General features: G+C 47.0%; 1 protein-coding gene across 1 annotated transcript in view; it reads left to right on the forward strand.

Moving 5' to 3' along the window:
- Positions 1 to 12,042, forward strand: part of sspo (SCO-spondin) — an 87,069-nt gene that overhangs the window by 40,589 nt on the left and 34,438 nt on the right. The window contains exons 59-74 of the mRNA XM_068304597.1: positions 6,564 to 6,728; positions 6,812 to 7,003; positions 7,767 to 7,889; positions 8,098 to 8,227; positions 8,345 to 8,467; positions 8,763 to 8,854; positions 9,032 to 9,232; positions 9,330 to 9,500; positions 9,594 to 9,849; positions 9,947 to 9,993; positions 10,072 to 10,242; positions 10,339 to 10,473; positions 10,690 to 10,826; positions 11,033 to 11,127; positions 11,228 to 11,277; positions 11,421 to 11,591. Coding sequence (XP_068160698.1) covers positions 6,564 to 6,728; positions 6,812 to 7,003; positions 7,767 to 7,889; positions 8,098 to 8,227; positions 8,345 to 8,467; positions 8,763 to 8,854; positions 9,032 to 9,232; positions 9,330 to 9,500; positions 9,594 to 9,849; positions 9,947 to 9,993; positions 10,072 to 10,242; positions 10,339 to 10,473; positions 10,690 to 10,826; positions 11,033 to 11,127; positions 11,228 to 11,277; positions 11,421 to 11,591 — 2,259 coding nt within the window. The remainder of the gene's footprint in view (positions 1 to 6,563; positions 6,729 to 6,811; positions 7,004 to 7,766; positions 7,890 to 8,097; positions 8,228 to 8,344; positions 8,468 to 8,762; positions 8,855 to 9,031; positions 9,233 to 9,329; positions 9,501 to 9,593; positions 9,850 to 9,946; positions 9,994 to 10,071; positions 10,243 to 10,338; positions 10,474 to 10,689; positions 10,827 to 11,032; positions 11,128 to 11,227; positions 11,278 to 11,420; positions 11,592 to 12,042) is intronic.

The raw sequence follows: 12,042 nt of genomic DNA on the forward strand, positions 1-12,042 counted from the left end.
CCAGGCTCGATTTCCACTCCCTTGACTCTCCGGTTGTATCTGTCAGCCTGCCGCCTCTGCTCAGCACCAGCATGCTTCTCCGCCAGAATCATGGCCTCACGAAGATCGTTCCTCAGATCTGCAACATACTGAGGGAATGCAACCTCACTGTCGTCTCTCAGAGTAGATTTGAATAGCACATCAACAGGCAGACAAGGAACACGGCCAAACATTAAGTAGAAAGGGGGAAAGCCAGTTGTTTCGTGCGTGGTGCTATTCTACATGAATGTCAGGGTATGTAGCATTTGAGGCCAAGCCTGTTTAGAATGAGGTAGAAGGGTTCTGAGCATACTTCCCAGAGTAATGTTGAAACGCTCAGCGGATCCATTCCCCATCGGATGATAGGCAGTGGTGTGAGACTTCTTGTCACCCGAGACCTGAAGAAGTGCCGCTATCAACTCGCTCTCAAAGTTTGCCGATTTGATCCTTTCACCAGGTGGGAGAGTTAATTCCTACTGGTGTTTTAACAACAAACTCCTGCAGGATAGGAGTTTCTGTAGGAGTTTTCAGGTTTTCTGGCAGAGATGGAGGGAGAAAAAGTTCAAATTCAATTTGATAAAGTTGTGGTGGGAGGTTGGAAAGACACAGATCCGGGTGTTCTGCCAACAGTACACAGCTTTATCGACATTTAAACTTAAGAGAATTGTAATAGGGCTTGAAGCGGACATGAGTTTCTTAGAGAAGGGATTACTTCAGGACTCAAGACCAAAGACAGATCGCCTGCTGCAGGAAAAGAGGCAGGAGCTCAGCTCTTTCCTCCAAGAAAGAGTGAAGGGAGTGCTCGTCTGGTCCCGCTTCCTTCAACTGAAGGATATTGATGCTCCCAGCTCTTTCTTCTTCAACCTAGAGAGATCAGTAGCGCAGAGGAAGAGAATGACCTGCCTGCAGCTTCGAGGAGGTGTTCTATCTACTGATCCAGCAGAGATGAGGCGGCACGCAATGGACTTTTATGCGGACCTCTTCAGGGCAGAAGATTGCAGCATTGAGAGTTGTGAGGAGCTCTTGGATGGTCTTCCTCAACTTAGTCCAGAAGAGAAAGCTGTTCTGGATCTAGAGATGTCTCTGGAGGAACTTACTACAGCAATTAATCAAATGGAGCAAGGAAAGGCACCAGGATTTGATGGCCTCTCATCTGAATTCTATAAACATTTTTTGAATATCCTTGGGCCAGATCTGCATGGGGTCATCCTTGAAAGTTTTAGAACTGGGTCTCTTCCTGTGTCCTGCTAGAGAGCAGTGCTCTCTCTGTTGCCGAAGATTAAGAACTAGAAACCGGTTGCTCTGTTGTGCACAGATTACAAGGTGCTCTCCAGAGCGCTGTCCAATCAGCTAAAAGATGTTTTAGCTTTAATTGTGGACCGTGACCAGACTTACTGTGTCCCTGAGTGAAGCATCATGGACAATATTTTCCTCGTGAGAGACATTTTTGATTTGTGTCGGGAATATGGTGTTAATGTTGGTATTGTGTCACTAGATCAAGAAAAAGCTTTTGATAGGGTATATCATTCATATTTTTTGCTGCACTTAAAGTTTTTGGTTTTGGTGATGGGTTTATGTCTTGGGTTAGTTTATTGTATAATGGTGCACAGTGTATGTTGAAGATGGGGGCAAGGGCTGAGTCGGCCGATTCCTGTGCAGCGAGGGATCAGGCAGGGCTGTCCTATTTCAGGACAACTCTACAGCCTTGCCATAGAGCCCTTGCTGTGCAGATTGCGAGGGCGGCTCAGTGGTTTTTCGAAACCTGGATCACTCGGTTTTGAGCGTCCTCCTGTTTTATCCGCTTATGCAGGTGATGTTTGTGTTTTTGTGTCAACACAGGGGGATGTTCGGAATTTGAGGGATACTCTGTCCTTATATGAAAGTGCCTCATCTGCATGGGTGAATTGGGGAAAGAGTGAGGCATTGTTGATAGGACAGTGGAGGGATCAAGTGGTTGCCTGGAGGGCTTAAGTGGGTGAATGAGGGGCTGGAAGTTTTGGGTGTTTTTTGGGGCACTGAGGGCTTCCAGAGGAGGAACTGGGAGGGAGTGAAGGAGAAAGTGTGCGCCAAGTTGTCTAGATGGAAATGGTTGCTACCCCAGCTGTCATATAGGGGAAGAGGTCTGGTTGCTAATAACTTGGTTTCCTCGACTCTGTGGCACAAGCTCTTTCCTTTGACTCCACCGTCTAGTCTATTAGACGAGATCCAAAAAATTATTGTGGACTTCTTCTGGTCTGGCCGGCATTGCGTCCAAGCACCAGTGCTCTACCACCAGTCCTTGGTGAAGGAGGCCAAGGACTGGTGGACGTCAAATCTAAACTTGCCTCATTCCGACTGCAGTCAGCTCAAAGATTCCTTTACAACTGTGGCCCTAGCTGGTTGGATTCTGCTTGTCTGCTGCTGAGGAGAGCGGGGAGGTTGGCCTACGACAAACAGCTGTTCCTGCTTCGTTCGGAGAAGTTAGACCTTTCTTGGCTGTCTTCCTTTTACGCAACTGTTATGCAAGCCTGGAGGATGCTTAACATAGCCCGCACTAAGCCTGAAACACCAGGACTGTGGCTATTTGACGAACCGCTATTTTTTAATGATTTTTAAAAAACTGACACTTTGCAATCGGTTAGCTTGAGGGTTAAGCTTAGGGGAGCTGGCTGCACTAAACTGGGGCATCTGATGGGGACGACAGTCGATGCCCTAAGGGAGAAGTGTGGCATCAACTCCATCAGACTGGTTGAGAGAGTGGTGGATGAAGTCTGTGGCGCACTACCCCCTTCATTAAGAAGATTTGCAAGGGACTGGGACCTCTGTAATCAGTGGAGCGAGGAAGGCATTTACGTTTTTCCTTCGGTGACGATAACCCCAGCCTTTGGGGAGTGAAGGGAAGGAGGACTCCTGACAATAACGACACCCACACTTGGCAGTTTTAAAGAGGCAAAGAAAAAGGACCTCTATGAGATGTGTGTAAAGATTTCACACATTAGAACATTAGGAGGTGTTGGGGAGTCGATGTGGGCCCGTTTTTTTGGCCCAGATTCTTCCCCGAAGGGCAGTTGGCGGAGCCTGTACAAGCTGCCTGTTGTGAAACGGGCAGCAGACCTCCAGTGGAGGGTTGTACACGGGGCTATAGTCACGAACAGATACGGGGCACACCTTGATCCTGAGCTGGGGGAGGGGTGTATATTTTTTGGAAACTGCGAAACCTTGGAACATTTAATGGTTCATTGTGCCCGGCTGGTGGCACTGTTTGATTTACTAAAACGGTGGTTTCGGGGTTTTGGAAAAAAATTACGTTGGACCTAAATATTCAGCGGTAAGTAAGCCTGTTATTGTGTTGCTCAATTTTTTGTCTGCAACTGCAAACTGGCCATCTGGATTATGCATAGGAACCAGACTCAGGGTGCTGACGGCACTGAAGTCGTACCTGTGCTGGAGTGACAGACAATTTTGTTGGTTTCCAACCAAATATGAGGTGGGTGAAAGGTTTTATGTTCTGTAGATAGATAGATAGATAGATAGATAGATAGATAGATAGATAGATAGATAGATAGATATTTTATTAATCCCGGAGGAAATTGCACATATCCACTGCTCAGACATTACATAACGAATAAATACTGGATAAACACCAGGAGAAAAAGAAACACTGACATCACAGGACATACCACAAGACATACACTACACTAACAAACACATGCAGCACTAACAGGACTTATATACTAAACTATAACCAAAATATAAACAGTATAAAATTAAATAAAATCCATTAAACCGCATGCTGACCTCACCACCTCCCCACCGCTCCTCCTGAGAGAGTCATTGTACCCCCTGATGGCACGGGGCATGAAGGAGGACCTCAGCCTCTCTGTGGAGGATCTGTGTGACAGCAGTCTGCCGCTGAATGTGCTTCTCTGCTGGGAGAAGGTGGTGTGTAGGGGGTGGCTGGTGTTGTTCATGATAGCCTTAACTTTAGACATGGTCTGCTCTCCAGAAGCATCTCCACAGAGTCCAGGCTCAGACCGACCACTGAGCCCGCTCTGCGGATGAGTCTGTTCAGATGGTCCATATCTCCTCGCCCCGCCACCCCAACACACAATGGCCTATGACAGCACAATACGGACTGATAGAACATGAGAAGGAGCTTAGGACAGATGTTAAAGGAGGCCAGCCTCCTCAGGAAGTACATCCTGCTCTGCCCCTTCTTGTAGACAGTCTAAGTTGAGTGATCAGTCCAGTCTGCTGTCTAACTGCAGTCCCAGATACTTATAGTTTTCTACCACCTCCACCTCGCTGCCCTCGATGATCACTGGCTGTGGAGAGGGAGGTGCCCGCCGGAAATCCAGCACCATCTCCTTTGTCTTGGAGACGTTGAGATGGAGCTGGTTCTGTTGGCACCACTCCACGAAGTCAGCCACCAATTCCCTGTACTCCCCCTTATCACCCTCCCGGATACATGCCACAATCACAGTGTCATCAGAGTACTTCTGTATGTGGCATGTTTCCGAGTTATGCCTGAAGTCGGGTGTGTAGAGGGTGAAGAGAATGGGGGAGAGTACGGTCCCCTGTGGCACCCCCGTGCTGTTTGTCACCATAAAAGACAAATAATTCCCCATACAGACGTACTGGGGTCTGTCCGTTGGGTAGTCCATGATCCAGCTCACGAGGTAGGGGTCCACAGCCATGGAGGTCAGTTTATCCTGCAGAAGCAGGGCCTGGATGGGGTTGAAGGCGCTCGAATAGTCAAAGAAGAGCACCCTAACGGCACAGCCCCCGGAGTCCAGGTAGGAGAGCACGCGGTGGAGAAGGTAAAAGCAGGGCTCGAAATTGTGCCCATTTTGGTCGCATAAGCACCCAAATTTTTATCAGTGCGACTATTAATTATATTTGGGTGCACCGGTGCAACTACGGAAAAAAATCTGGTGCGCCTTTTTTTGTGAGACCGCGCTCCTGCGGTCCTGCCAGGAAACAATGAGAGTGCAACTGCGGCTGCTCTCCTGGGCGAGGGAGAGAGGCGTGCGGAACGGAGATGGACGGAGTGGTCTCTATCGCTCCGTCACTGCCTTGCTTTTGGGTAGGTGCTGCTAAAGTCTTTGCTGGTGCTACTAACTTCTAAATTTGGGAGCACCAGTGCTACCAAGAAAAAAAGTTAATTTTGAGCCCTGGGTACAAGACAGCGTTGTCAACCCAAACCTTGGCCTGATAAGTACACTGGAGAGGGTCCATTGCACCCTGCACCTGTGGACGCATAAGCTCCAGGACCAGTCGCTCTAGGGTCTTCATTACATGGGAGGTAAGAGCGACCGGTCGGTGGTCGTTGAGCTCAGTAGGGCGTCCTTTCTTGGGTACAGGGACGATGCAGGAGGTCTTCCACAGTGACGGGACCCTACTCAGTCGTAGACTGAGGCTGAAAAATCGCTGCAGGGAGTCCCCCAGTTCCGAAGCACGGGCTTGGAGGAGTCTTGGGGAGACCTTATCCTGTCCAGCCGCCTGATAGGGATGGAGCCTCCTCAGCGTTGTCGTCACCAGGTCTGCAGTGATAACGGTCTCGGTCGTGGTGGGAGCAGGAGGTTGTGGCGAGGTTGGAAGTCCAGTGGTTGAATTGGGGCCATTGAGCTTCGCAGTTCTTGGAGTGGGCTCGGGAGAAGTGGCAGGGGTGGAAGGAGAGGAAGCACAGGAGGAGGGAGCATCAGTGGAGCCGAGACGAGGAGCCGGGAGTGGTGGGGGAGCTGAACCGATTGAAAAAGCTGTTTAGTTCATTCGCTCGTTCACCATTCCCCTCCACAGTGCTGCGCCCTTTCCCGTGTTCAGTGATGCTTCTCATCCCATTCCAGACCTCCCACACCTGGTTGCACCCCAGCTGCTTCTCCAGCTTCCTCCCATATGCCTCCTTGGCCTCCCTCAGGCAGTCTCACTTCCTGCTGGGCCTTCCTCATCTCCTCCTCGTTCTTGCTCCTGAATGCCCACTTCTTCCCTTTCAGGACAGCCTTGACTTCCTTGTTACCCAGGGTTTGTTGTTGGGGTAACACCTGACTTTTCTGACAGGGGCCACGGTGTCCACACAGAAGTTCATGTAATCTGTAAAACACTGAGCTTCCCCCTCAATGTCCTCCCCATAGGGGAGGGATGATCACTCTTTGGTGATCACTCTTTGATGATCACTCTGTAAGGGATGATCACTTTGGTTAATTTTTGATTGATACTGGTATGGTGGTGCAATGGGTAGTGTTGTCGCCACACAGAAAGGCAGTTCCTGGTTCGAGTCCAGCTCTGTGTGGAGTTTGCATGTTTTCCGCATGTCTGTGTGGGTTCGCCCGGAGTATCCTCTGCCTGCCGCCCCCAGTCAGCTGGGATACATTGCAGCCTACCGCGACCCATGACAGCGGATGAAGCGAGTAATGACGATGATTGATGATTGATTGATTGATTGATTGATTGATTGGCTTTGGGTTTGTTGGTTTATGGTGGTTTCCTTCTTGTTGTGATTTCCAGTTCAACAGTTAGTATAAATAAATGTTGTTGTTTTTTTGAAAACCAAACCTTTTCTCCTCCAGTTGACTGCATCATGTCTCCATGGACTGCATGGAGTGCATGCAGTGTGTCCTGTGGTCTGGGCTCCTTGTTCCGACAGAGGGATGTACTGAGGGAGGCCCTGCCTGGAGGCGCATGTAGTGGAGCTCAGTTTGACAGTCAAGCTTGTTTCCCTCGGGCGTGTCCAGGTCGGTTCAAGCAGCTGACTTCAGTAACAATCCATCTCTCACTGGGTGTCTTATTCATCTTAATCGTCTGTGTCCTCCTGTAGTCGATGGCTACTGGTCAGAGTGGTCAGAATGGTCAGAGTGTGACGTACAGTGTGGAGGTGGTGTCAGACAGAGGAACAGAACCTGCTCTGCTCCTCCTCCCAAAAATGGTGGGCGCGACTGTGAGGGAATGACACAGCAGAGTCAGAGCTGCAACAGTGAGCCATGTACCAAAGATGTTGGCACCCAGACAGGTGAGTCATGCTTTAACGATGATCAGTAATAGTATTAGTACAGGTAGTCCTCAACATATGAACACTTTTGGTTCCGAGAGGTTGCTTTTAGTTGAATTGTTTGTAAGTCGGTATTTATTAAATTTCAATCTATAATCACCATTTCAAGTCATTTAAATGTCATTACTACTCAAAATACTAAAATACTATTCCCTAAGATTGACCATATACAATTACAGCACATAAAAACAACACATAATGAAATACATGTACATTTCGTTTTGAGTTGAGTCGATTATATTGTATGTTGGTTTTCAAAAAAATACACAGAAAAATTAAAATCAAGTTTACATCATTTCACTAGAATAAATGTCTATCTGCTGCGAATGGAGTAGAAATTCCTAGAAAACCATTACAAGTGCATAATATTATGTTACTGTAAAATAAATAAGAACATTTAATACATTAAAGTATAGATGTACACATCACTGTAGACCCATAATTTAGCTTACCTTTGTCATCGGAGTGATTGCCTTCACAACCACAATTTTCTCTTGCCTTATGCTTTTTGCTAATACTATTAGCATTAGCCTTTGCTTTATCAGTCATGAAAAACAGTCAAGTATCCAAGGTACGGTGCCTGATGGCCTGAGATACGCCTTTGCTCGTATCTTTCGATGTTCATAAGTTGAATGTTCTTATCTTGAGGACTATCTGCATTAATCATTTTCACATGATTCACTCTGTACACCATCTTAAAGCATGCGTCTGATTGGCTGTTCAGGTTGCATGAACGGAATGATTCTCGTGACGGAGGCAGACTGCCAGGCTGGGAGGGTGTCATCATGTCCGCCTACCTGCTCCCATCCAACCTTGATCATCAACTGCACTGCAGCATGTGTTCCAGGTAGGACACACAGGTTGATGTATGTTTGCACCAGCTGTGTGCAGCAGGATGTGATTGTTTGCTTTAAAATGTCAATCTGAGAGCTTGAGGTGATGTCACACATGAACCTCATCCATTCTGTTGTTATATTATTCAGACAAAGCAAAAAGGCAACACACCTGCCCTGAAGCAATGCTGTCACTAACCAAATACTGTACGTTCTCCACAGGGTGTCGCTGTCCTGGTGGTCTGTACCTTCAGGGTGGGCGATGCGTGAATGCCAGCCACTGCAATTGTTTCTGGGATGGACGAACATTACAGCCAGGGCAAACCATCAGCAAAAATGATTGTACGACATGGTGAGAGTTAAATGATTCATTTGTATTTTAGCTCATTAAACTATATCCAAGGTCTCCAATCAGTATTTTATTGAGTGCTGATGTTAGAAAACTAAAAGGCAGACTCTGTCCCATCAGTGTGTGCACAGACGGTCAAGTAACCTGTGACGCCTCCAGTTGTGTGAACTGTCACTGGTCGACCTGGACATCATGGTCACCATGCGACGTAACCTGTGGTCACGGGTTGCAGCAGCGCTTTAGGTGAGTCTGTTTGATTCCATATGGTGATGATGGTGATGGTGAAACTCCTTTCACTCAAACAGTTATCACAACAGACCCACATCTGCATTCATAAGTTTACCTGTTTCTAACATTTTTGTTGCCATGATTTGTATATTTTTTTCACAAAATTTCTTTGATTTACTATTTCATGTATTCCTAAATGAACTGTAATTTGGTGTTACATCAAACTGTCAGTTAAACTTTCGATCATTTACTGTTTTGCTCTTACACTGCATATTGAAGCAGAGTGTTTTTGTCTGGGTGGTTTCTTCAGGTCTCCGGTGAACCCAGTTGGAGCAGTCAGAATCCAGCCGTGTCCAGGAGACTCATCTGAGGCCCGCCACTGCTCCAGCTCCTGCCTGCCTGGTACACTGACAACACCACTAAACCAGTTGCTAGCTGCATTTTATTTATTGAGATCATGTTTTTCTTGGTATTTATCATTTGCTTCAATTACGGTATGTCATAGCATGACATACCGTAATTGTTTCTGGATCTTGATCTAAAATGATTAGATATAATAAATACTTTTCTCATCTGTAGCCCTCCCAGAAGGACTGTGGAGTAAATGGACTAGTTGGTCAGAGTGCAGTAAAACGTGTTTCAACCACGTCAATAAAGTTGGGATCAGACGGCGATTCCGCAACTGCAACCACACAACCAAACCTCTCAACCCCACACAATTAAATTCCACCTGTGAAGATAGTGAGGAACAGGAGCCTTGCAACACCGTACACTGTCCAGGTATGGCCCACACAGAACTCACAAGTCCAAGATGCATCTCTTCCCTGTGCAAATTATGTGTTAGATTTCACAAGAATATTTAATTATTTACTCCCAGTTAATGGTGGCTGGTCACCATGGTCGCCGTGGTCCCGGTGCTCCTCTGAGTGTGACTCCGGCGTTCAAATACGAGAACGTTTCTGCAATTCACCCTCCCCACAGGATGGGGGCAGCAGTTGCCCAGGGCCACACATACAGACCAGAGACTGCAACTCGCACCCCTGCTTAGGTACCATCATGTTTTGGAGGGAAAGGATTAACTTGTGAAAGTAAATGTAAGGCTCCATGAAAACTGTTTGTTTTGTTCTTTTGCGCCTCTCAGGTGTGTGTCCAGAGGGCATGGTGTACATGACTGTAGCAGAATGCGAGGCTCACGGTGGTGCATGCCCACGAATGTGTCTGGATATGACCCCCAAAGAGGTGGAGTGCGCCACCTCCTGCTATGATGGCTGCTACTGCGCTCCGGGCCACTATCTGCTCAACGGTAGCTGTGTGCTCCTGGCACTGTGCCCTTGTTACCACCAGGGGGAGCTGTACCAGGCCAGGTCCACCCTGCCTGTGGATGCTTGCAACAACTGGTAATGTCAGCATGTGTCGTCTGTGATTAAGAAAGATGAAACCTTTATCAAAATATGGTTAAAATCGTTCCTACCATGCATTTTGTGTATCAAATAGTACCTGCATTAATGGAGAAATGGACTGTGGAACACTGACCTGCCCTGGTGAGTGGTTTTATATTTATTCTGGATTTAACTGCACATTAAATTTTCATCCAATTTTATTCCTGATGTGTTTCCCAGTGGACTGTGGCTGGAGCAGCTGGACCCAGTGGAGCTCCTGCAGTCGGACATGTGATGTTGGTGTGAGAAGGAGGTATCGCTCTGGAACCAATCCCCCTGTGGCTTTTGGGGGTCAACCCTGCAAAGGAGACAGAGTTGGTATTGACACCTGCAGCATTGAACCCTGTTTTGGTGAGTTCTGAATACAGAGGTTACATGCACTGAATCCATAATTTGAAATGTGAAGTCACTTCATGTAAAGTTAATCTAGTTGTGATGTGTCTGAAGGTATAAAGGAGCCATGGACTGCCTGGTCCCAGTGTTCAGTGACGTGTGGAGGAGGCTACAGGACCCGAACCCGTGGGCCCATCCGAATCCACGGCACAGCTCAGCAGTTCAGTGCCTGTAACCTGCAGCCCTGTGGTACGCCAAGACCCACGCTTTAATTCGACAATCCTGTCATGCTTACTGTCCTAAGTGGATACCTTACCCTAAGACATTGGGTTGTGTTAAAAACCTTCTTTTACACATTTATTGCATGAAAAGGCAAAAACAATAAGAAGCTGGTGATAATTCAAGGATTCAAAGATATTTCCACATTGTAGAAAATAGTAATAAGAGGACTTGTGTTCCTGTCAGGAGACGGAAGAGTGTGTCCTCCAGGCCAGCAGTGGCAGCAGTGTGTGAGGGGAGCAGTGTCCTGTACAGACCTCACAATGGACCTGAGCAGGAACTGCACACCTGGCTGCCAGTGTCCAAGTGGGACTGTCCAACAGGTGTGTAGGGCTGAACACACACACACACACACACACACACACACACACACACACACACACACACGCACACACTCACACACACACACACACACACACACACACACACACACACACACACACACACACACACACACACACACACACACACACACACACACACACAAACAGTCAGCACAGGCATGCCGTTAATGTTTTTTTACTTTCAGGATGGTTTGTGTGTGCACCAGTCTGAGTGTCGGTGTGATTTGGATGGAGAGAAGTACCAGCCAGGACAGTCTGTTCTCACAGACTGCAACAACTGGTCTGATATTTCATTGATTTCTGGAATTTCTGTGTAACCCATAATGACCATTTGTCCACCTGCATGATGGTAAAGCTGTCAATGTGTGTCTATGTTTCAGTACGTGTGAAAAGGGGAAGCTGGTAAACTGCACTCGGGCCGGCTGCAGTGGTAGGTGATGTTACATTCATTGTGTTTTCATTGTTGTCATGTTATATATTCTCGTACTTTGAAAACATTTAAAAAGCCTTTTAACTAATGATGTGTAAAATCAGATCTATCACTTTCGGTCTCTTCCTTAACACACAACCCAGTTGATGGCCAGTGGTCAGCTTGGACCCCCTGGGGTCAGTGCTCGGTGTCATGTGGAGCGGGCATCCAGTCTCGGTACCGTTTCTGTTCCAGCCCCCAGAGGTCTGGGGGTGGTCTGCCCTGTGTGGGCGCTCACAGAGAGGACCAGGTCTGCATCACATCACCATGTGACAGTGAGTCTGGTTTGTGTTACTTACCATTCACTGACAGTACTCTACTTTAAACTGGAAAACACTTTAAAGTTGTGTGAGCAATTTAAATTCAAGATTATGATTAAATTTGCATGTTATTTAAGTAAGAGATCATGACAATAAACAAAATGAAGGTAAAGATACTGTATCATATAATCTAGATGACTCCACAAATCCATGTCAGATTAGGCCAACACAACTCCATAATTATGGCTGTCAAGTGAAATCGCAATAAAGGTATTTGACAGAAAACCAACTACCATTCAGCATTTAGCTGTTAGAGGATCTGTCTCTTGTCAGCTCTACCCAGGAGACTTTAATTCACAGCAGTGGCCACCTGTCGTGTTACACTGTAATAAAGTAGATTTAATGTGAGAATTGATCACAGAATTTGAGAAAAAAATAGTATACTTTCAGTGAGAAAACTATTTAT

This window comes from Antennarius striatus, chromosome 20, assembly GCF_040054535.1.
Source record: "Antennarius striatus isolate MH-2024 chromosome 20, ASM4005453v1, whole genome shotgun sequence".
Taxonomy (NCBI): domain Eukaryota; kingdom Metazoa; phylum Chordata; class Actinopteri; order Lophiiformes; family Antennariidae; genus Antennarius; species Antennarius striatus.